At 61.7% G+C, this 26,388-nt stretch overlaps 2 protein-coding genes across 2 annotated transcripts; both read right to left on the reverse strand.

Moving 5' to 3' along the window:
• Positions 1-1,660: 1,660 nt before the first annotated feature.
• ENH_00017140 (HECT-domain (Ubiquitin-transferase) containing protein , related) lies at positions 1,661-26,388 on the reverse strand (the record flags this gene model as incomplete). Its single annotated transcript, XM_013579238.1, has 9 exons — positions 1,661-1,852; positions 2,042-2,117; positions 2,395-2,508; positions 2,664-2,986; positions 3,135-4,538; positions 4,752-11,028; positions 11,252-15,539; positions 15,798-16,627; positions 16,877-26,388. 9 exons carry the CDS (start codon positions 26,386-26,388, stop codon positions 1,661-1,663), a joined length of 23,016 nt encoding a protein of 7,671 aa, XP_013434692.1.
• ENH_00017150 (HECT-domain (ubiquitin-transferase) containing protein, putative) lies at positions 23,829-26,388 on the reverse strand (the record flags this gene model as incomplete). Its single annotated transcript, XM_013579239.1, is given in 2 exon segments — positions 23,829-23,880; positions 23,891-26,388. The coding sequence occupies 2 exon segments, from the start codon at positions 26,386-26,388 to the stop codon at positions 23,829-23,831; spliced, it is 2,550 nt and encodes an 849-aa protein (XP_013434693.1).

The following is a 26,388-nucleotide window of genomic DNA, read 5'->3' on the forward strand; positions in this document are numbered from 1 at the left end:
GCCGCCGTTAAAAATCTTAGAAAATTGTGCAGTTGCTTGAAAAACAGTATCCGGTTCCTCGCATGGTTTAGTGGAAATGACTCGCGGTTCAGTGCTTCCAGGGACTCCTCTGGACTCATCAGTGAACGTCCATCCTGGACGCATAAATGTCGGACAGCACTTGCCCTATACCGGCAGGGAGGTTGAAATTTTCTCTCGATATGGCTACTTCTACCCTCCAGGGTACCTACCCAATACCGTCTACGGAGGAGTCAGAGGATTCGCGAGATCTCTTACGACCTCACAATTTGGCATGAAGAACACTGTGCGCAATTGCTACAAAATTAAGATGAACCCGCGCTATAAAGGCTCACCTTGCCAACTTATTGCCGCAGCATCTTGACATATTCTCCAGGGCGGAGGCACCTATCTGCAGTGGTTCTTGCGTGCTGTGTGATTTATTATTCCGCAGTATCTAAAATCTTTCGCCATTGGCGCCGCAAAGTTTGCTGGATGCTTCCTCCTTTTCTACCTGCCTCTCGATAATGTATATTGCGATCTTCGCAAGAAGGTGAGACAAACCGCCTTTTGTTCACAAGCTTTCAGGCAGTCACTTCTCCTGTTTTTTCATTAGTGTGAAGTGTGCGTAACCATATCTTGACGCAACTGAGGCCGACAAGAATATAACGTCTTTGCATCTGCGTTGGGGGTGTTTTTTCAGCAACGCGAGAGACGTGCAAAGATGAGAGGCAACTAGGCACGACATTCTACCAAAACCGTATTCAACATTTAGCCTCATACGTTCAAAAGCAAATGCTCAACAGTACTTGCCGAGCCTTGAATTTAGCCTCGTCCCTCATCGTAAACTTTGTTTGTGTTGGAGCACGAGGTCTCACGAAGGGGCGCTGACTTTGAGCGAACTTCCCTTATATCCCCGGAGGCGAACTGAGCCTTGTCAGTTTTACTTCGGTGCAACCAGAGTACTGCCCTAAGCCTTACCAAGATACGTCAAAAATGCTACCATCTCAGCTGGAACAGTGCATTCTCCAGGACCCACGAGTGCTACCTCTGGGACGCTCAGAGTACAAATACCTTCTCGGAAGTTCCCCTTGGGTGGTTGCGAGCGGCTGAACTAATGTGTATGTTACCTTGCGAGCTTGACTACAGCGCAAGTGCAAAAGATGAACATGCGTTGTTTCGGCGTTTAAGGCAGTATCGAACGGTCCGTCAGTTGCTTCTCTGATCAGCGCTTTAACTGAAGAGCAGCTACTTATAAAGACAATTAGATACATGCCAAGTGCACAGACAGCCAGAGTCCCACGAAACCGCAGCTGCTGCCAATGGTTGCTAAAACGCTGTTTTCAGGCGTTTGTCGTGAAATAGTTCAGATGCGACAATATCTGCGTTGTAGATAGGATACAGTTAAAAAACTGAGGCTGTCGTTGTGCATTCAGGTTGTATACTGCATAGAGGTAATTGCCCACTTCCATTTCGTATTGTCTCTCCTAACGTTTAGGTTTATCGGTTCACAGCCTGCGCCGCTATAATCATTAATCAGCGATTGAATGAGATATGTGAGTTATCCACAAGTCCAAAACTATTTGGGTATTCCGCCAGTCTTAGATGACTTGCAGCACTGTATAAGGGTTACAATAAAAGTGGCCGCCACAACGCGGTCCATTTAGTCATCATACATCAACTGCATTTGTTCGTGAACTACGACAGCGTCTAGGTCAATGGCAGTGCAGTTGTTGATAGCATAGAGGAGGCGTTCGCGCATGACACTCACTGAAGAATACAGCGGCACGACCAGGCGGAAGCTGCAGGTGGCAGCAGTTGGCAGCCGGTTGTCGTTGATGGCGGGGAGGCGCTGCTGAAAGCACAGAAAAGAGCAGCATACACAGCTACACGCGGCGGTGTGTCCATTTGAAGAATTCGTAACTGCTAGGCGAAGCCCACTGAAGCAGTGCCATGTGAAAGGATGAAACGACTGCAGTTCTGAAGCTGGCTTCGAATATTTCAGAGGACTCAAATACTCGGGAGGGAATGCGCAGCCTCGTACGTCGGGATTTTCGTAGTCCACAGTCATGCGCCATTCATTGCTTGAGGTTGGTAGGCGCGAGCGACCGCACACAAATCTGCAGACAGCAGTCAGAAACCGCATACACTGCACCAGAGATGACAGGAGCTGGTAGCACATGGAGCCAGAAGCATCCGTACACGCTAAGAGATAGAAACATTCTACATGAAGGCCAAAACACTTCGTGTCTGGCCCCCTTGCTGGACGGCATTCCTCAGATACAGTAGGAAGCAATGCGAGTTTGAACGGGAACTTCGTGGGCGCGCTATTTCGCATCTAGGCTGCTCAGAACATCCGCTTGCCTGAGAAAGCGTTGCATCTGCTCGTTGTTGAACGACTCGAGTATTTCAAAAAGTTGTCCTTTTAGTCTTTCAGATGAGCACTCCGTGTGCTCTTTGAGCTTGGCAACGTCCACCTTGCGGTCCCCGCACACACGATGCTCCAGTCGCCTGAACACCCCACGAAAAGGAAGTGCATCATTCAAATTGCACGACAGAAAGACACGAGAAGGCTGTATAGCTGGCTCTCTAAAAGTAGGAGTTGGCACAGTCCCGTTCGTCGTTTCTAGAACAAAATTCTTGTGCGCGCCAATGAGGGACCTCACCTCCAGTCAAAAAGCAGTCGCAGTCGACCTAGGGGCAAAACTGCTGCAATGCCTCGCAGAATGGCTTCAACACCTTCCGTCCCTTCAAGCAAGCGGAACCGCTCTGAGAGGCGAATGAAAGTAACCAGGTTAAATGCGTCGACAGGGATATTCGCTCCACCTTCAACCAGCTCAAAAGACCTGCCTAGAGTATCTTCTGTGCTAAACGTCATGTCTGATAGCGACGCCTCCATTGTGGAGTCCCAGTACTGCGGCGGCACCGCGGCCATGCGCCGAAGCGAACGGATCATTTCAACGGCCACGCAGTCAGAGTCAGCCAGATCCTGAGCAACTCAACCAGCCAACACAGGAAATTATTTAATTACCTCGTTTGGCACATCAATCATCGTGGTTGTACACGTGGTCGTACATTTACTTCACAAAACGGTGCGCCACTGATTTGTTAGCAAGCCTGTAGACCCTGTAACTCACGTCAATAGTCAGCGGTGCGGCGACCAGCTTCTTCCACAGAAGAGGGTTCAATGTAACGTTGAATGCACTCCCGATGCAGAAGCACATGGCCATAAGACGGCCGAGAGCTTCGTACATGAGAATGTACATGGTTTCTTCAGTTACGGTGTCTTCCTCTACCCTAGAAAGCGTCCCATTTGCGTTCAAAGGTGTGGGCGCTGCTTGCATTTCTTCACGGCGAGACACCGCAGCTTGGAATGGATCCTCCTGAGGAATTCTATCCGGGAGCCCTCCATCTTCAGCCCGATGACCTCGAGGAAGAACACGCCGCGCCGGGGAAGGAAGAGCACCCAAAATGGTGTCAGATGTCCAAAGGCTGTCAATGTGCAACTGTCGGCGAAGTCGTCCTTGCGGGGGGCTGGAATGAGCATTACTTAAATTGCTGCGGATACTCTGCTGATCCTCGCCGAATTCAGCATGTGAGCTGCGATCCGGTTGCGAGCCCACAGACTGGGCTGGTTCCTGCGTGACTGGATCTGGTGAGACTTCCGCGCAACTTGGCGAACCATTATTTCCTCCAGAGGTATCGGGTAGCGCTGGTGGTAGCAGGTCTGAGACGGAGACCAAAGGGTCTGGAAGCGGTGCAGATGGATCAGGGCGGAGCACTACGGAGTCCTGATGGGGCCCAATGGCATGCGTAGAGTTAAAGGACGGCAGGCATGCAAGAAAGGTGGGGAGAAGCTCATCGGGAGATTCCGCCAGGGGACCCATGACCTCATTAGCTACTCCGGAAAGGAACTCTTGAAAGGGGCCGCCAAAATCTGTTGCTCCTTCTCCTCGAAAAACTACCAGAAAAGGTCTCTCTCCAGGTCTAGCTCTAAGTTTGCACGGGCTTGCTGCTGCCGAAAGGAGCTGCACAGTGGCCTGGTACCAGAGAGTGTGCGCCAAGACCTTCGCTGTAGCTGCTTGGCCCCGGTCCAGCTTCAAAGAGGGCTGCTCGCGGCCTGAATATCCTAGCTTTTCTATGATGTTGCGCCACAAAGTGCTGGATGTCAGATTTGTCAGTAGCGGACGAAGGAAGAGGTAGGCGCTCATTTCTATAGGCAAGTCGGATGGGCCCACCTGCAACACCATTTTGCTGCTGCTGTATGACCGTCGCTTTGGCAGCTCTGTAACCCCTAAGCTGCCGTCCCCCAGACGAGTCGGAATGGTGCCTCGGAGGAAGCTCACGCCAGAATGAGCCGTCAGTAATCCATAGTAATCTAAAGGTAGCTTGGGGATGTTGAAAACCGGTGCGATGATGGGCACAGCGCCACTGGCACAGGAACATAAATGTTCCAGTAGCCGTAATCTCAAGCCAATGACCTGCTGCAGTAGCACCTCGACGGATGAGGCGGGAGTCACACCGCACGAGGCTTCGCTGATCTGCGCGTCACACACAAGCGCACAATGCAGTTCCAATCAAGGTTAAACAGCTCCGTTTGCAGTTTAGGAGCCCACAATACAGGAGTGGATTTAAAGCGGCAAAACACTGAAACAGAAATCAGGGGCAGCGATACGTGCGCAACGGTCATAGTAAAGCTCAGATGGGTGACTTCGTCAAAGCCGCAAGGCTTTGCAGAGGGACAGGAGACTCACAAGGGCAAGAACTTGTTTTTTGAGTGCGGCAGCCTGCTCGATCTCTTCTAAAGAATCCCGCTTCTTTCCTGGGGAGCCGCAACTGCTGTCTAAAGCTAAGAAGCTGTCGCGATCCTTGTCTGCCTTCCAGATGAGAGCTGCGATGCGCATGTGCTTATCTGGTTGGGGCACACTTCTGCCCTCTTCCAGGCCGTCAAATACGTCGAGCAACTGCCTAAGCCAGATGTCAAACTTCGGTGGCCAAATGCGCATGACTGCTTGCAGGATAACATCGTCCGCGTCTAGAACAGATCTCACCATCAACATGCCCAAGCTCCCAGTAGAAACTCCTTCCTGAAGTAACAGCGAAGGAACCTCATGCACTTGCATGCCCGTGACTTCCTCGAACAGCTGCATGTCTGGCGTCCACACAAGGCCTCCTGGTCCTCCCAAGGCTATTTGATAACCTGAATCTCTGGCAACTTTCTGGCGCCACATGTGCCGCTGTACTCCATCGACCCAACCCCGGCGAGTGCATCCCTCTATCTTTGCGGCGGCTGTATCGAGAGGCAGAAGCAGACTAATGAGGTCTCCAACGCTCTCAGCAGCCTCGGCGCATGCAACGAGGCGCTGAAGACCATTGCTCTGCGAAGAAGTGGGAGCTTGCCGGCCCCTGTTGTATCGGTGACGGGAGCCGTCAGATCTCCGGGGAACTGCAGGGACGGCGCGTGGGCCTCGAGGCGAAGCACTTGCTTGTTGCTGCCCAGGTTGCATGCGTTGTTCTGTTGTCTGGTGCTCTTCCAGAACCTGTAGTCTCCTTAGGATTGCCACAAACACTTTCTGAAGAGATCCAAAGTCCTCCGCCACGGAAATGCTGCGCAGAAGAGACCCAGAGAGGGCCGGCAAGGGGGGGCGGAGAGGAGCTGGCTGGCCTTCTGGGCAAGCGGGGTCCGTCAAGTCCCCATTCAGGTCGAGGCCCCACACCAGAAGCTGTTGCAGCAATGTCCGCACATCAGCATTTGCCAAGGGCAAGTTGCCATCTACGGGCCGCAAGAGCGAGGAAGGCACTTGGACACAATTAGAACCTGAAGAAGTCCGTAAGCCGAAGTTGCCATCTATCGCTCCTGATGGACCACCGAAGAAACGGGGGTGAGCCTGAGTCCCCAACGCTGAGCCATTCAAGACCAGGCTCGTTGAGGTCCTGCCTGCTCTAGTGGAATGACCCATGCCTGGCAGTTCTACGCTATCCCCAGTGTTGCTTCTCGATGGCTGCGAAGAGGGCTTCAGCGCAGGTAACTTTCGCACGTCCACCTGCCCTCGAGTCTCTTGACCCCGCATTTCCGCAGAAGACCGAGGGATACTCGAAGGCCGCCCTGTCTTAGGCGAAGGCGCATAAGAAGTCCCGCAAAGCCACTCTGCTGCCATGCGAGGCGACCTTTCGGATTCGTTCATTTGCGCATCGCGACGCTCGCCGTCAATGTACAAACTGTGGATGCCGAATGCCACCTCATCAACTCCCCCAACCACCACAGTGCAGTTCGCGAGCAGCGAGCCCCACCTCCACGGAATGCATGCTTCCGCCCCTCTGACCTTTGGGAAAGCCCCGCCAAACTTCGGAAAGTTTGGCGTGGCACTTGCCGCAAGGCTCAGTTGCTGCAGCTGAGCTGTAAGCGCAGCGTAACGTAACAGTCTCGCCAGCGCCTCTAGCCCCTCCTGGAAGCCGTCACCTTTGGAACCGATGAGTTCCACGGGGGTAAGGCCCGCGTCGTTCTTCAGAGAACAGTCCGCCCCGAGAGAGAGCAGCAGCTTAATTGTGTTGTAGTAGCTGCGTCTGTAGGCCGGCACCGCTGAGCCAAGTCTTCCTCCTGAGAGGGGCTGCCCAGCAGCCCTGAGAGCCACTCTGTGGAGCACGCAGTTTCCTTCTGCGTCCCTGCGGTTTATGTTAAGCCCATAGTTGCACACAAGCATTGAGACAATTAAATCCTGGCCCAGCTCAGCAGCCAACATCAGCGGAGTCACCCTCTCGCTGCCGTCTCCCACCCCATCCGGGTTGCAGCCTCCTGCCTCAATCAGCACCTGAACAACATCTGCATAGCCTTTCTTTATTGCGAGTTTCAGGGGCGTGTCGTTCTCATACTCTCCATACACTGCCGAGATGTGCTGCTGCAGCTGCTCGCTTTGCCACTGGGCGTTGCTGCCGGTACTGGTGCTGCTGCTGCCATTAGCCCATACGAACATCTGCTGCTCCAGAGAGCCAAATGTGCAGCTGCCCGGGGTGGCTGCTGCATCCTGCGTTTCGAGCCAGTCTGGGTACTGTGAAAAAAAGGTGGAGAGCCACCGCAGGTTCCTCTCTTTAATAGCTTGGAAAAGCGCATGCACAGTCCCCTGATGCGAGTCCGAGAGTCGAGCTGAAGATGGGGTACTAGTAAACGTGAAGTTCCTGAAGCCCCCTGTGTTACATGTTGAGACCAACTCAGTGCTTCTCGTTCGCACGGGAGGAAAATACACTGTTTCTCTGTCCTTGGCTGAAGGGCTCCCGGCAAGCTGCAGCAGCTGTTGTTGCTGCTGCTGCTGTTGTAGCTGCTGTTGCTGTTGCTGTTGCTGTTGTGGCTGCTGTAGCTGTTGTTGCTGCTGCATTAATACCTGCTGCTGTTGCTGCACAAGGTGTTGTTGATGCTGTAGAGAGCGGGCAGCACGGCTTGGCGCCCATTGGTAGAACTTATCGAAATTGAAGCCGAATTGGTAGACGTCGTTCTTCTTGAAGAGAAGCGCCGGAATGGCTGGCTGGAACTCGATCTCTAACGTGTCCCTGGTGGTAAAGCCCGAGACTCCCCGACTCAGTTGTATCTCTCTCCAGCCTTCTGTAGGGATCTTTGGGCCCCGACTGACTTGAGGAGGTCCTCCAGCATGCGACCGCATGAGCTCCCCTAGCGGCAAATCTATAGGGCAAGAGAGCCGGCCGTTAGAAAACCAGAGCCAACGGCAGTAGCCCCAGACAATTCCCACCATCTGCGGCCCTGCTGCTCTTCCTGCCCAGCAGTTTCCCTTAAACTGCACGCGGAAAGGCAGCGCTGGATGAACAGTGCCCACGTCCAGCGGGGCCCCTGCAAAGCCACAGTCCTGCGGCTCTGTCCTCACGCTGCTGGGAAGGCCTTGCTGGCGGGTGCTGAGAGTGCAGGGAGACCCTCGGGCAGGCCGAGGGCCCACTATGGGAGCCGGCGAAAGCACTGCTCTTGTGGTTGCTGCAGCGGGAGCAGCAGGAGTCCCCAGCTGCTGAGCGGTGGGGGGGTCCCCTTGTCCGCTTGTCAGGTCCCCGAAGGCGGTGACGGAGCTAATCTGGCGGGAGTCCGCTGTGATGCCAACATCCCAGGAGTCCGTCGTACATTGGCCAGTGGACGCCACAGCCCTCGCGGCCTCCAGGTCTTCTAAGGGAAACTCGCTGAGGCCTTCCTCTGTGGGAACCCGGCTTGAGTCAGGCCGCCGCACCCACTTCCACACAGACGACGAGTAAGTTGAGGGTGCCCCAACAGGGAGCCGCACACTGACTCCTCCTCGGATTTTTGGGTGAAGTGCCAAGACGCGCCACGTGCTGCTCAGAGAGTTGCTGCTGCCTGATGTGTCTAAAGGGGCAGAGGTAACCCCCGCTGCGAAACTGGGAGCGAAATTTAGTCTGAATAACCCAGAGTCCTCCGCCCTGTCTGGTGGACCCCTGGAATCCCCACTAGCTCGCGAATGGAACAATATTGCAGACGCTTCTGAGTCTGTTCCTGCTGCTGTCAAACCCTCCGGCCTGCCAGACTGGATTCCAAAGGGATTCAGCAGGCGAACAGGAGTGTCGGCGGGCGCGGCCTCGAGACAATAGAAGACTTCGTTCGTGGGAACAGTGACGGGCCGGCAAGAAACTGAGGACAACGTGGCCGTCAAGACAAGTCCCTCCCAAAGAGAGCAGATCCTAGGAGAGGCACAGAACTCAGCAGTTTCCTCTATGACAAGCACAGGCACAACAGCAGTGCATGATGGCGGCAGCATCTGCGCAGCGACGAGATGGTCTTCCGCAAACCACAGCAAGTGGCGCCCAACCGCCCGCAGCACGAAGTTTAGCCTGTGCGGCTGAGCCATAAGCCCCAGGCCGTCTTGTTTATGAGGGGCTCGAGAAGTCTTTTCAGAGTCTCCGTGCATCCCCAGCAAGACGGCCAGCAACGGTCGACTCTTGCGGACTCGCTGGCTTTGCGGCCCCCAGTGGCGGCTTGGCATCTCTGGGTGGAAGGAAGATCTGAGCTCCCTTGCAGTAAGCTGCACCAGTGTTGCGTCTGAGACTCCATCCCAAGTCCCCTCCAACAGACGGCCCCAGTGCTTGCAATCCACAGCCCCAATGAAGATCCGGCCCAGGGGGGCACCATCTTCAATGGTTTTTAAACTGCAGCTGTCATTTCCGGCAGAACGCACTGCTAAGGAAATGATGCAGGAGGCGGAAGAGCTGCCGCACTGCAAAGGAACGCTGCTGCAGGCGTAGCTAGAGCCCCCTGAGGTGCCGTGCAGGTTTGAAACCTCCAAACGGGTCCGGCCGCCAAAGCTTCTTTTGCCATCTTCCTGGGGTGCTTGCAGAAGTGTCATCCTCAAGTTATCCTTGCCCTGGCCTGCGCTGTTGCACGCTGCTACGCATATCCACTCTGGCGTTTCGGTTAGGTTGCCGCTTTCTCCCACCAAGTACTCAAGGTTTCGATCCAAGGCGACGAGAAGCCGTGGAGTCTTCCTGAGCTCCCATGCCTGGCTGCTGCCCGGGACCACCCCGCTTCTCTCTTCCCGAGATTGAGGCTCACCGTCAGTGCCCTGCTGATGGCCCTCCTCCAGTGGCTCCAAATTCAACTCCAAACGGGCCCCGGGAAAGGTTTCGACGCTCCCCACAGCGCGGGTGCAGCTGACCGGCTCAGCAAAAGCCACGGAAACCGGCAAAGCCTGGACTGCTCTGATGAAAGGCTGAGAGAAGCCCAAGTGCCCAGGGTCACTCGCAGAGGCCGAGAAAGCTGCACTGGCAAAGCAAGCTGTGTCTTCGCCGCCGCCGCTGTTTGCCGGCGCCGCCTCTTGAGACTGGCCTTCCCCTCTGCTGGAAGCCGCGTACGCCGCCAGGGGCGCAGGCGGCGCCTGGGCACTGAAGCACGAGACTCTGGCGACGCACTCAGCAGCCATGAGGTAAGAGGCAAGATCCGCGAGCACAGGAACACTCGTGTGCTCTACCCAGGTGACAGAGCCCCACCTGTCCGCCTTCAGGATAGACACGCAGGCGTTGGCTAGGTAGTGGGTCAGCAGGCTGCAGTTGATTCTGTACCGCACGTGGACTCTGTTGAGATCTGTTGCGCAGAAACAGTCCAGGCTGGCAGACCGCCAGTTGTTGACTTTCTCCAAGTTGTCAAAGACCGAGGCGCTGATGAAGCAAATGCAGTCGAAGTAGCACTGCAGAAAGCCCAAGAACTGCCGACAAGGGCCAGCAAGTGCAAACGACCCAACGGCCGCTACTGCAGTCTTAACGGCTTTAGAAGTCGCCGCAGATGCCTCGCCTGATGGCGGCGCGGTGACGCCTGTGACTTCACTAAGCCTCTCGTAGGAAAAGAGGTTGTTGTCGCTGCCGAAGGCCGAAGAGCCCTCAGGAGCTGCACCTGCAGATAAGCCGTTCAGTAAGGAGATATCGGGAACAAAGCGAGCAGTCATCCAGTGGGTCATTCTGGCTGCGTCGAGCCCGAGCTTCAGAGGCAAGTTGACTCCATTGATCAGCAGCCCAAAGAGCGCCGCGTAGCTCAAGGGGTTGACAATTGCCCGGCGGATGCTCCCGGGGCACAGCGGGTGTCTTATGAATCCATCCATCAGCCAGTGGCTTACGTACACGGAGGGCGCCAGGGCGCAGTACTTGGGCGTTCTCTTTGAAACGGAGGCGTTGCTCACCACCTGAGCCACCGACCCCACCAGGTGGTACAAAAGCTCCGTCTGCAGCATCCGGTGCAGACTTTTGAGACACTCTGTGTCCGTCCACTTCGTGGCCGCCCGATACATCAGCCGCTGCCACCCATACAAAGAACAAGTCACCACGCTGTACCTGTCCAGCTCGGTCAGCAGCGTCTTCGTGGGGTCTGAGTCCAGGTGAAACCGGAAAGGCTGCTGGTAGTCAGGCACACTGTCATCTGTCTCTCTGCTGATGAAATACGTGCAAATGCGCAAAAGGCGAATTAGGTTGAGGGCCTTCGGACGGGGCGCTCCCTTCCGCGACTCGCCGGAGCAGCGCGAGGCCAATGGCTCTTTGATGCCCCTGCAGACAGAGAAGACAAAACAGGAAAAAACGCGAAGACGAATCAACTGTGCTGCAGCATGTGGAGTAAAATGATGAGAAACCTGTACAGCTGTTACACAGAAACTTCTAGCGGGCTGCCCAAGCTTTGCCCCGGGCAGTCCAGCCTTTTTGAATAACTCAGAAAATGCTAGGGCCAGGCGGGAAGCCAGAAGCAGCCCCAAGTGTGAGTACAGGGACTTACCTGTAGAGGCGCTCCATGATCATCTCGGGACAGAGAGAGACAATAATGCAGAGGAGGTGAAGAGCATCTCGTCTCAGAGCCCACCTCAAGGGGGTCTCCAGTAATCGGTGCAGCATGCGGCTAGACCAGATGGAACAAGCCCCCTCGTAGTTGAACACCCGCGCATCTACAGGGCCTCTCAAATGTATGCTCCCAGTTTCTTGCCTCGGCTTGAGGAGCAGCAAGCTGGTGATGCGAGAGTCCCAGCCCCTCCCTATTAGTTGTTCAACTCGCTGCAAGCCCGCGGCCTCGCCCACACTGGGTCCTGGACAGCAGTCGGCCTCTGTGTTAGGGACAGCAGGGGCTCCGCACAGCTCCGTTTCTATGGCTGTCTCCACTGCTTCATTCCAGGCCTCGTTGATCTTGTAGACCCACCTCCAGACCTTGGCAGTTTCCCCCGCCGCCAAGACGGCCTGGCCGGAGATGCTGGGACAGCCGAGCCCCTCGGCGCTCAGAATGCTCTCGGGGACCCCACAGAGGAGCGCCATCTTGTCCAACTTCACCTCCGTTTCTGCGCTTCCCGCCTCCGAATCTGCCGCCCGAGAAGGGGCCCCTTCCTCCACTTCGGGGCTGCCAAGGGCGGGGCCCCCCTCGCCTCCCTGGGAATATGCAGCAATGGCTGAGCGCAGGTCTGGCACGCTGGCCGAGCGCACATTCAGGGGCTGCGGGGCTCGCGAGGGGGCCACTTCTGGCGGAGAGGCCCCGGCTGCATAGGGGAGGCCCTGGTCAGGGACAGTCTCCTCTGAAGCAGCAACATCGTCTGCAAAAGGGTCCATTTGGTGGGCCCCCAGTCCCGAGGTGAGGAAGCAGAACTGCTCCATGAAAGCAAAGACCCTCTGGATGCACTTGATAGCCCGCCGGCTCAAGGGGGGGTCCCCGTCGGGAGTTTGCTGCAGCATGACTCTCAAAACGAGACAAAGAGCTACTATTGACTTGCTTCCCAGAGTCACCGCCAAGGCCTGCACTGTCTCCCACTCCTTGCTGGGGGCCACCAAGTTGCCCACGACAGCCACCTGGTGAAGAGTCCCCTGGACCACTGGTGAAGTCAAGAGGTCCGACAGAGAGATCAACATGGACTCGCACTCCTCAGGGCTCAGTCCCACGACGGAAGAAAACTTCAGAGGCGAAGTGCTCACAAGCCACGGCAAGCTGAGGCCGGACTCGCCAGACCCCACGCTGTCTCCTTTTCGAGAACTGTTTGAACTTGCTGCTGCACTTGTTGCAGAGGGGTGGATGCCGTCGGGGTCCGTGCTGCCAGGAAGTCTCTGTCTCTCCGCCACTGCGAGGACTTCTTGCAGCTCCCCGCGGCCAGTGGAGTCGCAGCAAATAACTGCGAGCGCAGCAACCCCCCGTCTGCAGGCGTGGATGGTCTCCAGCCGCGCCCGCGCTGCTCTTTGCTGCTGCTGGTATGGGCAGGGCCTCAGGCCAGTGCTGGTCTGTCTCCTCGGCTCCGGGGGCCCCTCCTCGGGCTTTCCAGCCTCGGCCCCCTCCAGCTGCTCCGCCGGGGGGCCCCTGCTCGAGACGGCGGGCATGAGTTTGCTTTGGACTCTTTTGCTTATGGGCAGCTGGACGCTGCCCCCCCTCTCGAGTGTCCCCCTGGAAGTGGCTCCTTCGTTGACGATTTCGTGGTAACTGGCGCAAAGGGACTCGAAGGCAGTGCTCAAAGAAATGGTAGCCTCGTTCAAAATGTCCCCCACTTGCTGCAGCACCTTCCGCCGCTCCCCCAGCAGGGACCGCTCCGAGGCCAGAATGACCGCCTGGTACAACTCCAGACTCTGTCTCACAAGGGGGTGCACCCGCAGCCAGCGAAGCACTTGCTGCGAGGGGGGCTTGAGGGCTAGGGCCTCGCCAGTGACAGCTTCTTCCCTGGGGGCCTGCGAGGGGCCGGCTTGGCGGTCTTCGTCTGGGTCGACGTACTGCAGCGTGAACTCGGGGCCCCCGTAGACCACAGTGAGGGGGTCTTGGAAGACAAAGACTAAGTTCATTCGCCTGGGCTGGTCCACCTGCGAGTGCTGGTCATAGTAGACCTCCAACACAGAGCCAATGCTCTCCCCAGAGACATGCAGCTCTGTGTGCAGGCACCGCTGGCCACTTGTCTGGCTGTCCACTGAGAACTTCACGCTCAAGTAGTCCCCCGGCTGGTAAGACACAGTGGTGGCGAAAACGTCTTCCCAGAAAGGCGGGCAGCTGCTGGTGCGGAAGCCCACCACGTCGTTTCGGTCGAAGATGTCTTGCGCCGCAGACAACACGCAGTCCGCGGGGGCCACAGTGACTCCGAAACGGCCTGCAGACCAGACTCGGAAGCCGATGACGTCTGCTGCTTCCCCAGGCTCCACCTGCAGCGCCGGGAAGGTCAGCGGGGCCCGGCACAAGGCCACGCCCCCCAGGTTCCGCGCCCTTAGCACGTGGAGTGTGCGCCCGTGCACTTCGGCCTGAAAGTCTGCAGAGGGCACTGCGCACAGGAACACGTCGGACTGCGGCAGAGGGTCAAACACGCTGTCCCCCACGCTTCCAACGGGGGCCCCGCCCACGGGGGCCTCCCGCCTCCCAGAGGAGGGGGCCCCCCGACCCGCCGCTGCCAAAGGCGACGAAGAGTCCCCTGCGCTGCTGCTCTGCTGCACGGCTCCCTCTTGCGGGGCTGAACCCGCAGTCGGGGCTGCCCCTACAACCTGCACCTGCGGGGCCGGGAGCGGCGTCTGCGGTCCCGGGGCGGCCGCGCCCATGCTGCTGCTGCTGCTGCTGCTGCTGCTGCTGCTGGCCTCAGGAGGCCGCGCTGCTGCGTCTGCCTCGGCTCCAAATGGCTGCTTCTCTTGTGCAGGGGCAGGCTCGGACGAGTCCTCGTGGAGCTGCACCAGAGACCCCGCGGCATCCAGCAGAGTGCCAAGACTGACAGCCTGGAGGGGCGGAAAGAGGCGGCAAGCCAAGTCGGAGCCTTCTCGTGAGAAGGGCTGGCGGCAAGTCCACAACTGGGGGGGCTCCATGGCGGAAAAGGCAGCAAGTTGCGTTTCGTCTTCAACTCCTGCTGCAGACATGCGCCGCGTGCACTCCGTGAGCAGTTTGTACAAATGCGTCTTCACCGGCAAAGTGCGCAAAACGGTTTCCAGCTGCGTCGGGAGGCCCTTGAAGCCCATAATGAGAGTCCGCACGAAAAGCCGTGCAGCGAAGTGCGAGGCGCAGACGCAGCGCAGCAGCACGCAGAGGCTCCTGTCGATGAGTCTTTCCGTGAACAAGAGCTTTTCGGGGATTGGTGGGCTCGTGGGCACGCTCTGGTCTTCTTCTTCTGCCAGTGCTGAGTCCCCTTCAGCGAGGCTGCTGCCCCGGCTGGTGCCCCGGCTGCCCGCAGCCACATCGCTGCCTCCCTCTTCGTCGCTGTACCTGTCTCCCTCTCCTCTGGAAATCCCGCACAAGAAGTTGCGGTAGATCTGCGGGTAGTCCGCGCAGCTGCGAATCCCCAGGCTGTTGCTGCGGTGCATTTCCCGCAGAGTCTGTTCCTGCAGCTCCGCCAGCCGCTGCAGCGTGCTGAAGATCAGCTTCAAGGCCTCTACAGCAATGGCCTCGCGCCTCAGAGTGCCGTGCAGGCTTGAAGCTGTGGGGGCCTCGCCAGGGAGCTTGCTGCTGGCTTGGGGGGACTGGAGACCGCCACGCTGCAGCGGCGCAGCAGCAGCAACCGGAGAGCCACTCGCAGCAACAGGGTCATCGGGGCCTACCAGGATGAACCACAGGGCTGCCTGGAAAGCCTGCCACGCACTCTGCTGCAGCTTGAGGCCCGCGCCCTCGTACTCACACTGCCGCGCTGCAGCATTTCTCGCCTTTGCTTCCGAAACGCTCACGGACTCCCGCTGCAGGCAGAAGAGGCCGTCATCCTCTCTGCAGCCAGGGCCCCCCAAGTTCGTGCAGGGCAGCTTCGGGGCCTCGCTGCTCCCCTCAGCTCTTTGTGCAGCAACAGCGGAGCTGCTGTCCGCCGTGTGGGCCGGCCTGCAGCGGTAGTCCATTTTCCCAGAAGGCCCCTCGGGGCAGCCCCGCGGGCCTTCGTACACTAAGAGGCCCTTGGAGGCCCACACGTGGATCCACAGAGTGCGGGAAAAAGGAATTGACTTCTCCAGCGCAAAGCCTTCTTGCTGCAAAGTGGAGCACTCGGGCTTGAAGGCCGAGCCGCCGGAGCCTTCTCTGGGGTCCCCCAGCACCTCCAGCTGCAGCCGAACATCTGCAATTGAGTCTTCGCTGCCGTCGGGCTCTCCCGCTGTGCTGCCTGAGGGGAGAAGCGGCAGCGAAAAGGCAGAAGCAAACGAGAGGCTAGCTGTGTTCAAAAGCAAAGAAGCCTCAGCAAAAGACAGCGAAACAACACGACAAATGCACCTCCCACGGCGCATGCAGCAGAACCAGCGGAGGGAAACAGCAAAGTCGGATTCAAGAAATGGGCCCAGCAGCAGCATTTAAATGAATTACAAAGCTCGCCACAAAGCTAAAAGAAAAACAGTGCTAACAGAGGCGCCGGGCGCTGACGCACCGAAGGAAAAGAAGAGAAGAGGGCCTGCAGGGTTTGCAGAAATGTCGTCGAAGACCTCGACGCCGTCTTCGCGGCCTCCGTCTTTGGCGCGGAAGCCTTCAATGGCCCTGAGGGGCAGGGCGAAGGGGCTGGCCAAGTGCCTGCGCTGCAGGTAAAGCAGCACCACCCAGCCCCCCCAACTGACCTTCTCCCGCACCCGAAAGCCCTGGCGAATGAGGCCCCCGTCGGAGCTCCAGCGGCGGCTGTCGCAGCAGCGCACGGCCACGCGGGTGACAGCGGCAGCGAGCGGCAGGTGGGTGGCTCTGGGCGAGGGGCTCGAGCTGAATCTTTCGAGTGAAGAAAGAGACCCCGGAAAGTGCTTGAACAGGAGCTTCTCGCCCTGCCACGGCAGCTGAGCTGCTGCTGCTGCTGCTGCTGCGGCGGCGGCAGCGGCTGCCGCCCCTCTCCCGCTCGTCGCAGCAGCAGCGGCTGCTGCAGCAAACGCCTCCGCCGACGAACCGCGGCAGCAACCCGATGCATGCGCCATCTCCTCCGTAACTTCCCGCGCTAAAAAGGCCTCCAGAGAAAGGCCCCGGCTTCTCCGGTCTGCTGACAGCAGGCGCAGCGCCACCGGGTGCGCAAGAGTCAGCAGGTGCTGCAGGAAAAGCACAATCGAGCTGCTGTGGTCCAGTGGTTCTGTGCCCAGACACAGCTGCAGCGTCAGCAGCTGCAGCTCTGCGTCCATCCAGCAGCAGTCCGCAGGATGCAGTGTAAAGACACCCGCGGCCGCGGGAAAAGCCATTGCCTTCATGTCTTCCATGTGGCGGTGAAGGTGCAGATCGAAAACAATCCTGAGAAAAAGCACCAAAAACCGCATTTGCACTGGAAATTTTCCCCTGCAGCAGCTGCTGCTGCAGGGGAAAATTGCTAGTGGAGCTGCTGCTGCTGCTGCTGCCAAGGCAAACATCGCTGTTGCTGCTGCAGCTGCTGTTCAAAGGACTCTGTGGAAGCATGAAGCGCCCAGCGCTGCCGGCCTCAGACCATTCTGCAGCAACTGAAGCACTTCTGACGCTGTCTTCGATTCCAAGCCCTGAGCTCACCGAACCAGTTCTCCCAAAGAAGCCTGCAGCGCGTCTGCAAAAGGCTGAAACTTCCAGAAAGCTGCTGTGCTCATGAGGCCGGCTGCCCCCTCAGCTGCTTTGGAAAAGCCCTCTCTCTGCAGCGCAGCAAAGGCGGAGCTGGAGCCCAGCAAAGACACGCCCAAAGAGTGAAGCAGCCGCAGTATGAGGCAGCCCGCGTATCTGTTGGCTGTGCCGCTGGGGGGCTTTGCCAGGGGCCCCCTGCCGCCGCTGTCTCTCGCGCTGGGGGCCCCCGCCAGGGGCAGCAGCAGCTCCACAATGAGGGGCCACCGCAGGGCCTGCCGGCCTCCGCCGTCGAGCTGCTGCAGCGCGCTGCCGCCCTCGGAGCTCGCCGTGGTGCAGCTGATGTCTCTGCAGCTCACGTCGCTGCCCTCAGACTCCAGGGCCCTCCCGTGGCCCTCGCCCGCAAAGCCCCCGTCGGCCGTGCTGCAGGGCTGCAGCGCCTGCTGCAGCCCCTGCTGCAGCCCCTGCTGCAGGCCCCCGGAGAAGCGGCCGCAGGGGGCGGAGGGGGCCCCCCCGTAGGCCCTCCCGGCGCATGCAGCCGGCGGGGCTGTGTCGAACCTTTTGCTGCTGCGGGCCGCGAGCTGCTTCGAAGAGTCCGCGGGGACAGCAAAGCTCTCGCGAGCGCCGGTGGAGCCCTCCCCCAGCAAGTCCGAGCTGCCCAGGCTGGGCCGGAGGCTGCAAACTGGCAGCAGCCGCTGCGTGGCAGCAGCAGACATGAGGCCTTCTTGGGACCTCTGGGTGCCCACGTCCAGCAAAGAAGGCGCAGAGAGCCCTGCAGTGCAGAAGCCAGCAACCAGCAGCGCCTTCATGCTGCGCAGGATGACGTAGCGAATCAGCGAAGACATTTGTTCCACCAGCAGCACCCGCCGCGTGGTCTGCACGTCGGCGCCGTTTATTATGAAGTTCACTAGAGACGCCACGCCGCCTTCGCTGGCTTCGGACTTCCAGGACTTCGAAGGCTCGCTGGCCCTCTTGAGGGCCCCCCAGCGCCACCGCTGGGGCCCCTGCAGCCCCACGAGGTTCGGCGGGAGGGTCAGGAGGCCGTTGCTTCTTCGGTTCCGGAGTCTCCTGCCCGCCCCCTCTGCGTTCCAGTTGCCTGCGCCGGCAGCAGCAGCAGCAGCTGCTGCTGCTGCTGCAGACGCCGTGCGCGCCCCGGGGCCCCACGGCTGCGAGGCGCTGCGCCTGTTGCGGCGGCTGCCGCTGCGCAGAAAACGCTTCAGCAAGTACACACTGCGGGCAACGCTGAGGCTGGCGGGGAGTCCGCTGCCTCCCCGGAAGGGTTTTCGAACTGGGTCCTGAGCAGCGAGGTGCGCGCGGCCTCCGGGGTCCGTGGAGATCTCGACCCGCTGCTGCTGCTGCTGCTGCTGCTGCTGCAGGCCCGCGCAGGCCGCGCGCCGCGGGCGCGGCTGGGCCTGCCCCTGCGCCCAGCCCAGCTGCTGCCGCGCCGCACCCCCAGAGCCCTCCACCAAGTCCGGGCAGCTGAGCCCGCGGCTGAGGGCCTCCGCCTCCTCGCGGGCTGCAGCCCCCAGGCGGTGGCAGCCCACAATTTGGCGGCCCCAGCGGCGAAACAGCAGCAGCCTGTGGGGCCCCGCGAGGCCCCGGGGGTAGCAAGTCAGCAGCCACTTGCAGCGAGACACAATCTCCCGGGCTTCTTCTGCGCGCCGCAAGTGCTGCTGCCGCTCGGCCTTGGAGGAACTCACGGGCGAGCTGCTGCTTGCTGCGTCGCCGCCGCAGGATTCGTCGGAGTCCGAGAAGGCCAGGGGCGTGGGGCTGCTGCAGTCGGCCTCTGCTGCAGCAGCTGCTGCTGCTTCCTTGCTGGCTCCGTGCTCTGCTCTCTTCCGCTGCCACTTCTCCAGAAGCTGCATCACAGCTCTTCTCGCCAAAGAAGACACCAAGTTCAAAAGGGCCTCCGTCTCTTCCCCCTGCCGGTCCCCGCAGCCCGGCCCGCCCTCGGGGCCCGGGGGCCCCTCGTACCCCAGCAGGTGCAGCAGAGCTGCCCCAATTGCCCGCTGCACTGCAGCAACTCGCGGGTGGAAGCCCGCGAAGTGCTGCCCGAACTCCGCTTCTTCGCCGTCGCCCTGCAGCAGCCGCAACAGCGAGGGGCAGCAGTTGCCCTGCGACCCCGTGTCCCCTGCTGCTGCTGCTGCAGCAGCAGAATGCTCCCCCTGCCATACCGAGGGCCCCACGCGGTGGCTCACTCCCAGCGGAAAAGACCCAGGGGGTCTCCGTGCTGCAGCCACAGCTCTTAGAGCGTCGGCAGCTGCAGCGTCAGCCCCGCAGCCCGCGAAGCTGCCAAGTTCTGAACTTTGGAGGTCTCGGCACTCGAGAGTGAGCCCTTTGATGAGCTCCCCAGGACTGTGGGCCTGGAGAGCCTTCAGGGGTAGCTGGGTCCCCGGGGGCCCTGGGGGCCCCGGGGGCTCCGGGGGCCCCGGGGGCCCTGGGGGCCCCGGGGGCCCCGGGGGCCCCTGGGGGCAGCTGGGGGCCCCCGGGAGGCGCTGCGTCGCCGCCAGAAAGTCCTGTATGGCGCAAGGCAGGGGGATGTCGTTGATTCTCTGGAGCTCAAAGACCCGGGGAGAACAGTCTAGCAGCAGCAAAACGCTGGACCTGAGGGCATCTTCGAGGGGCCTCAAAGGGTGGCCTTCTTGGGCCGCCACATAGCGGGCCCCCTTGACCAGCAGGGGCGGCAGAGACTCGAGGGCCTTTGCTGCTGCTGCGTCTGGCTGCCCCTGTGGGGCCCCCGAGGCTGCGTGGGAAAGGTCCAGCTTGGCCAGGAGAGGGGGGAAGCTACTGAGCAGCTTCAAAGTGCTGGAGGTGGTGGAGACGATCCCCAGCAGCTGCTGCACCAGCGGGTGGAGGCAGCCTCTTGCTGTGTCTTCGGACACGCACGAGTTCAGCTGCCGCAGCAGCAGCAAACTGCGCACTGCCAGCTGCAGGATGCTGGGCCACAGCCGCAGCACAGCGCCCACGACCTGCGCCGCAGCTTCCGCCGTCCCTTCCGGGAGCCCCACAAGGGCCCGGCCCGCTTTGCTGCTGCTGCTGCTGCTGCTTCTTGTGGGGTCGCTCTCCTCCGCGAGCACCACGAGCCGCTGCAGCAGAGGGGTCAGAAATGTCAGCAGCGGCACAACCCCCCCCCCAAGGAAGGCGCAGCCCTGAAGCAAAGTGGGCCCCGGAGTCCCCATGGGGCCCATGAGGCAGCAGGCCTGCAGCGTGCAGGCCCCGCAGGTTTCCGCGAGGGCAGCTGGGTCTGCAGCAGCAGCAGCAGCTGCTGCTGCTGCTGCCAAGGCAGCCACGCGCTGCTGGCCCGCGAGGTCTTCCGCGCCAGCCCCAGCCCCCTCCACCAACGCAGCCACGCCCGGGGCCCCCATGGAAACTTTGTCGGAAATGATGCAAAGTAGACTGTTGGCTGTGCGGAGAGCAGCCATGAAGAGTTCCTCCAAGCAGACACAAGTTGCTGCTGCAGACATTCGGGCCTTCATGTCCCGGGCCAGCAGGCTGCCCCCAAACAGCAGCTGCTGCGGGCGCTGCCCACACGCGCTGGGGCTCCACATGGCCCGCAGCCAGTCCTGCTGCAGTGTGGGGAAGGCCCCCAGCAAGGGCTGGGCCAGGGGGGAGCCCCCGGAGAGGGCTGCGGGGGACCCCACAGCTGGGTCTGCTGCTTCACTGGGGCCCCTCCGGCCTTCGCCGAACTTCACCCCGAGGCCCAGGGGGCCCCCTCGCCGCGGCTGCAGCCGCCGCAGCAGCCACGAGAGCCACAGCTCCGCTGCCTGCCTCGCCAGGTGCGCAGCGACGCGCGCAGCCGGGTTGCTGCTGCTGCTGCTGCTGCTGCCTGTGCCGGCTGCGAGCGAGTCCTCCAGGAGGCCCTTGGGGGGCCCCCGAACTGCAGCAAGAGGGTCTTCTCTGCGGTACAGTGCATCGTGCAGTTGCTGCAGACGGTGCTGCAGCGGGATCCACAAGGAGGGCCGGTGCATCTCCACACAGGCGCAGCCCTCGCCGCCAGTTGCTGCTCCTGTGGGCAGCCCCACAAGCCGGGGATTTGCTATGACTCCCAGAGTGAAGCCTGGGGAGCCATGGAGGGGCTTGGAGGCCCCCCCGCAGAGGCCATTGCTGCAGCAGGGGCCCCAGGCGCTGCAGACAGGGGGCCGGGGGCTTGCTGCGGACCGGCTGCTGCTGCTGCTGCTGCTGCCTGCGCAGCAAGTTTGCTGCTCAGCAGCCGGCGCTGCAAACAGGGACTCGAAAGAGAAACGGACCCCAGAAGAACCCTCAAGGGCTCCCTTCAGCTGTGTCTCCGTCATCCTGAGAAGGCAAGAAAGAAAGGGCCAAAAGCCGCTGCCCTGGAGAGAAGACAGGCTGTCACACGCGCCCTGCAGTGCACCGGGGTCAGTGCCCAGGCTGGGGAGTTGCTGCTGCTGCTGCTGCTGCCGCTGCTGCTGCAGCCGGCTGTGCTTGTAGCGCCTCCTGGCGAAAACCCCGCAGCGCTCCCCCCAGTCGCTCTCCCCCACTCTTGCTGCTGCAGAGCTTGCAGCCCCAACAGCCCTCAGGCCACAAGAGCGAATGCCCAGACTTTCGAGGATATGAGTCCCCCCATCTTCTGCTGCCAGCGCGTCTGCAGAGATGGGGCCCCCAGCCGGGGCTTCCGGGGGGCCCCCCGCGGGCAGCGGGCCCAGCTGCAGCTCTCCCAGGGGGCCCCCCGCCGCCTCCAGCTGGAACTGGCAGCCCGGCAGCAGCTCCGCCGCTGCACTTTCGTGTGGGGGCCCCTCCTCGCCGCCCCCCGGGGCCCCCGGGGGGGCCCCCCGCCTGGGCCAGACGGCCCGGGTCTCGTGCAGAAGCCGCAAGACCAGCACTTTGCCAGTTTTGCTTTCCTCCAAGACCTGCAGCAGGGCAGCAGCGAAGGCTTCCTGCTGCGGGCGGGGTCTGCTGAGGGCCAGCAGCAGCAGCAGCAGCGTCTGCGGCCGCGCGCTGCTCAGCAGCACGCGCAGATTCTCGGGGGTGGCAGCAGCAAGTGTTGCAGTTACTCCTCTCTTAAGAAGCCAGCTGGCCCCCTGGGCGTCGAAGAGGGCCTGGACCAGCGCTGGGTCTCCCGCGGCTCTCGCGCTGCAGCTGCTGCAGCAGCAGCAGCCTGCAGCAGGCGGCGCAATGCAGAAGTAGTACAGGAAACTCCGCAGCAGCCGCGGCCCCACAGAAGCCAGCAGCTCCATGCGGCCCCGCAAAGCCCCATGCCTGGGGCTTAGCAGCAGCCTCAAGGTCCCCAGCACGCTGTACATACACTCCGCGCGCCCCCGCCACTGCTGCTGTACTGCAATCGCCGTCGCCCTCTCTGGCGCCGGCAGCAGCAGCGCTGCTGCTGCTCCCGCTTCCGCAGCAGCAGCAGCAGCAGCAGCAGCAGCTGCTGCGTCGGCGAAGGCTCCCGGCGCCTGCGCCGGGGGCTGCGCAGCAGCAAACCCCAGGGCCTCCTCAGCCCCCCGCGGCAGCTCTAGCCGCGTGCTGCTGGGGCTGCCGGGGCCTCCCGTCAGGGGCCCCTGGCTGGGCGAGCAGCCCTTGCCAGCAGCAAACCCTAAACTAGGGTCTGTGGCAGCAGTGCTGGCGGCTGCCCAGCTGACAGATGAAGAAGAAGAAGACACGGAATGCACAACAGAGTCCAGGCTGGAAGACCTGCAGCTCAGCCTGTCCGAGTGCTGCTGCTCCCCACGCTGCTGCTGCTCCTTCTCTTCCGGCCGCTGCTGCTTCTTCGGCCCCTCCTGCTGCTGCTGCTGCTGCTGCTGCTGGGTTGGCTTCCCGCAGGGCCGGCGAGCCCGGCTCTGCTGCTGCCACAGGTGCTGCTGGTGCTCCAGCAGCCGCAAAGCTGCTTCCACTGCTGGAAAGTCCCCCGAAGCCACAACTTTGTGGGCCCCCGAAAGAGGCTCTTCCATACCCACAAGTCCGCGGCCCGTTTGCTGCTGCTCGTTGCTGCTGCTGCTGTGCAGCAGCCCCTCAGCCTCGGCCCTCAGACAGAGGCGGTGCACGGCCTCGCAGCTGAGCTGCAGCAGCCGCTCCAGCGACAGCAGGTTGCTGCCGCTGCTGCTGCTGCTGCTGCTGGAGCTCGCGAGGCCCCCCGCGGGGCCCATAGGGTCGCTCCCGGGGGCCCCCGAGATCACCGAACGGGCCCTCAGCTCGTCCACGAAGGGTCGCGAATAAGTGGGAGAAGGAGGGGATATCAAAAGGGCCCCCCCCTCGAGCTGGGCCCGCAGCAGCAGCTGCTTGGGCCTCGCCTGCAGGGCCGGGGGCACACAGGGGGGCCCCGGGAGGGGAATGCAGCAAAGACGTTTTCCATTAATGAAGAGCACCAGCTCCTCCATCGGCTGCTGCACCAGCCCCATGACTCTGTCTACAACAGCGCCCCGCACGGGGGCCCCCCTGTGGGCCTCTGCTGCTGCTTCCATTTCTTCTGCTGCCTCCAGCAGCTTCGGCTGCAGGGCCCCTCTGTCTACCAGCAGCTCCAAAGTCAGTTTCCTTTCTCCTCTCAAGTCAAAGAGCGCCACCAGGGCCTTCTGGCTGTCTCCCGTCTCCACTGCCACGCCGCCGCTGAGTCTCGCGGGAGAAACGCCCTCCGCGGGGGCCCCGGGGGCCCCCGAGGCCCCGGGGGCCCCCGGGGGGCCCCCCTCGCGGGCCCACACCGCCAGCGCCGCCTCGGAGGCCTCAATGTACAGCAAAAGGGCCTCGCCCTCGTCAGTGCTGCTGCCTGCTGCCCCCAGACTGCCCCTGCCTCTGTCTTTGTGGAGCCTTATGAGGCGCTCGTTGCCATAGAGGAACTCCAGCAGCATGCATGCAGCCCCGTCGGGGCCCCTGGGGGCCCCCTGGCCGTCTGCAGCGGCGAAGGCGGAGCCCTCGGCGGAGCAGCAGCTGGAGGCCCCCGGAAGCAGCAGCTGCAGCTGAGTTATGGAGGCCCCCGAAGTCCCCAAAGAGTTGGAAAGCACTGGCAAAGAACCCTCGCAGGACCCCGGGGGGCCCCTCTTGCACCCCACAACATAAGTTCTGTGGCCATCCGAAGGAGCAGCAAACCAGCAGCGCGACTGCACAGCCAGCAGCTCCAGCGCGTCCAGAGAGGGGAACGCAAACCTGGGCTCCTGCGCCAGCAGCGCCTCCTCCGCGGCCCTGCTGCTGCTGCTGCTGCTGCTGCTGCTGCTGCTGCTTTGCGGGCAGCCATCGTCTCCCTGCTGCAAGTAGTCGACAGTCTCCATGAGAGTCAGAAGGAACTCCAAAAGACAAGTCAAAGTGCTCCCGTGGATGGCCAGCAGCAAAAGGCCATCTAGGGCCTGGGCCACAGCCTCCAGGGCCAGTGTTTCTTTAATGTCTGAAGATTCCCCCAGGGCCTCGCGGCCACTACTGTGTTGCTCTTCGAGCTGCAGCGCGCCTCTGCGCGCCGGCTGCAGCAGCAGCAGCTGCTGCTGCTGCTGCTGCACGCGCGGCCGCACCTGCCGGCGAGCCACCTGCAGCAGCGTGCGCAGCAAAGTCCCCATTTCGCAGTAAGCAGCAGAACCCCTGCAGTAGCTGGGCCCCTGAAGGGCCTCCGCAGCTTCTGCAGCATTGCGGGCCTGGCAGGGGCCCCCGAAGGCTGGGGGGAGGCCCCTGAGGAGTCTGGCCTTTGCCCCCCGGAGGCAGTCGATTAAGTGCGCGGGCTGCAGCAGCTGCTGCTGCAGCTGCTGCTGCAGGTGCATCTCCAGCGTCTGCCAGGCCCACAGCGGGCGCCGCCCAGGGGCCCCCGGCTGGTGGCCCACACTGTCCACCAACAAGTCCCAAGCAGCTGCTGCTGCTTCTCCGGGCCTTTCGAAGCTTCTCTGGCTCTCCTGGAGGCCCCAAAGGGCCCCCAAAGACTTCGAAGAGGCCGGCGACTCCTCCGCCAGGGCCCAGGCCCCCAGCCCCGCTTCTGCTGCTTCTTTGCTGCTTTCTCTGCTGCTCTCGAGGGCCCCCAGCGAAGCTGCTGCCCCAAAAATGCTGCTGAGCCGCTGCTGCAGAGGCAGCAGCGCCCGCGGCACTGCGCAGGCAGGCACGGGGGCCCCCGTCTTGCCCACTGACGCAGCCAAGCAGTCCTCGAGGATGGGGGGGGGCCCCCCTGCTGCTGCTACTGCTGCTGCTGCTGCTGTCTCGGGGGAAGCCCCAGCTGCAAGGAACTTGGAAGCAATTGCGGCAGCACCCTGCTCAGGAATCAGCAGAGGCTGCGGAGAAAGCCACTCAAGGAACAAGGCGCCTGGGTCATCAGGCGCATCGGCTGCTGTTGCTGCTGCTGCCGCCGTTGCCGCTGCTGCTGCTGCTGCTGCTGCTGCTTCAGCTGGCGAAGACGGCTGCTGCCGCCTGCTGGAGACCTCTGGGGGCCTCCCCTCCCCCATGGGGCCCCTTGAACGCAGCAAAATGCTCCGCAGCTGCCTTTCTCTCCCGACAAAAAGCCGCAGCAGCCTTTGCAAGTCTGCGGGCTCTGCAAGGGGATGGGAGAGGCTCTGTGGGCCTTCTCGCGGGGCGCCGCCGGGGTAACGCACAGGCTGCTGCTGCTGCTGCTGCTGCTGCTGCTGCTGCTGCTGCTGCTGCTGCTGGGCCAAGGCTTCGGGGCTGCCATCTTGGCCTTCCAAGTTCGGCGAAGCCCGCGGCCGAGAAGACACCCACTGGGCCTCCGAGGCAGCCCCAGAGGCATCTCCATCCCCAAAGCTAGGCAGCCTCAGGGGCCCCAGGGGGTCCCTGGGGGCCCCCTCGGCCTGCCTCTTTTCCCCAGGAAAAGGGCCGCAGCAGCTCAGACGCTCGAGACTCTGAGAGGGCCAGGCTGAGCTGCGCAAAGAACAAGAAGAGACACTCGACACCAACAGACGGGACAGACAAAAGCAGACATGAGTCTCCGCGACCATCTCCACTCCTGAGAGCCCCAGAGGCAGCTGCAGCAGCTCTCCCTGGGGCCCCCAGTGCCTCTGGGGGCCCCCGGGGAGGGTCTCGAGTCTGTTGGCTGGGGCTGCGAAGTCCCCAGGGGCCCCCGTCAGCTCCTGCTCGTAAGAAGCCAAGGGGGCCCCACGGTGCCCCGGAAGACCCTCAGCCTGGGGGCCCCCGTGGGGCCTCCAGGGGGCCCCTTGGCTGCTGGAAAATCGGGCCCGTTGCCTCCGGCGCTGCTGCATTTCGCTGACTCGCCGCCGGTACCCCCGGAGGATCCGAGAGGCCCCCTCCAAGACTGCAGCCTCAGCCTCCCCCGCCAGGGGCCCCAGGGCCCTCGTGCGCCCCAAGAGGGTATAGCAGCTAAAGTCCTGCATTCCCAGGTAGAAGGGGCCCTCGGAGAGGGTCTGGGGCACCGCAGGGGGCCCACGGACACCCCCAAATCCCGGGGGGCCCCTGCAAGAAGCCCCGGCGGGGGCCCCTCGAGGGCCCCCGCGAGGGGCCCCATGCAGAGGCCGAGACTCGCCCTCCACTCCGCCAGCTGCAGAAGGGCCTTCGTAACCAACAGGGGGGCCCCCGGGGTCCAT

This window comes from Eimeria necatrix, genomic scaffold (assembly GCF_000499385.1).
Source record: "Eimeria necatrix Houghton genomic scaffold, Enh_scaff155, whole genome shotgun sequence".
Classification (NCBI taxonomy): Eukaryota; Apicomplexa; class Conoidasida; order Eucoccidiorida; family Eimeriidae; genus Eimeria; species Eimeria necatrix.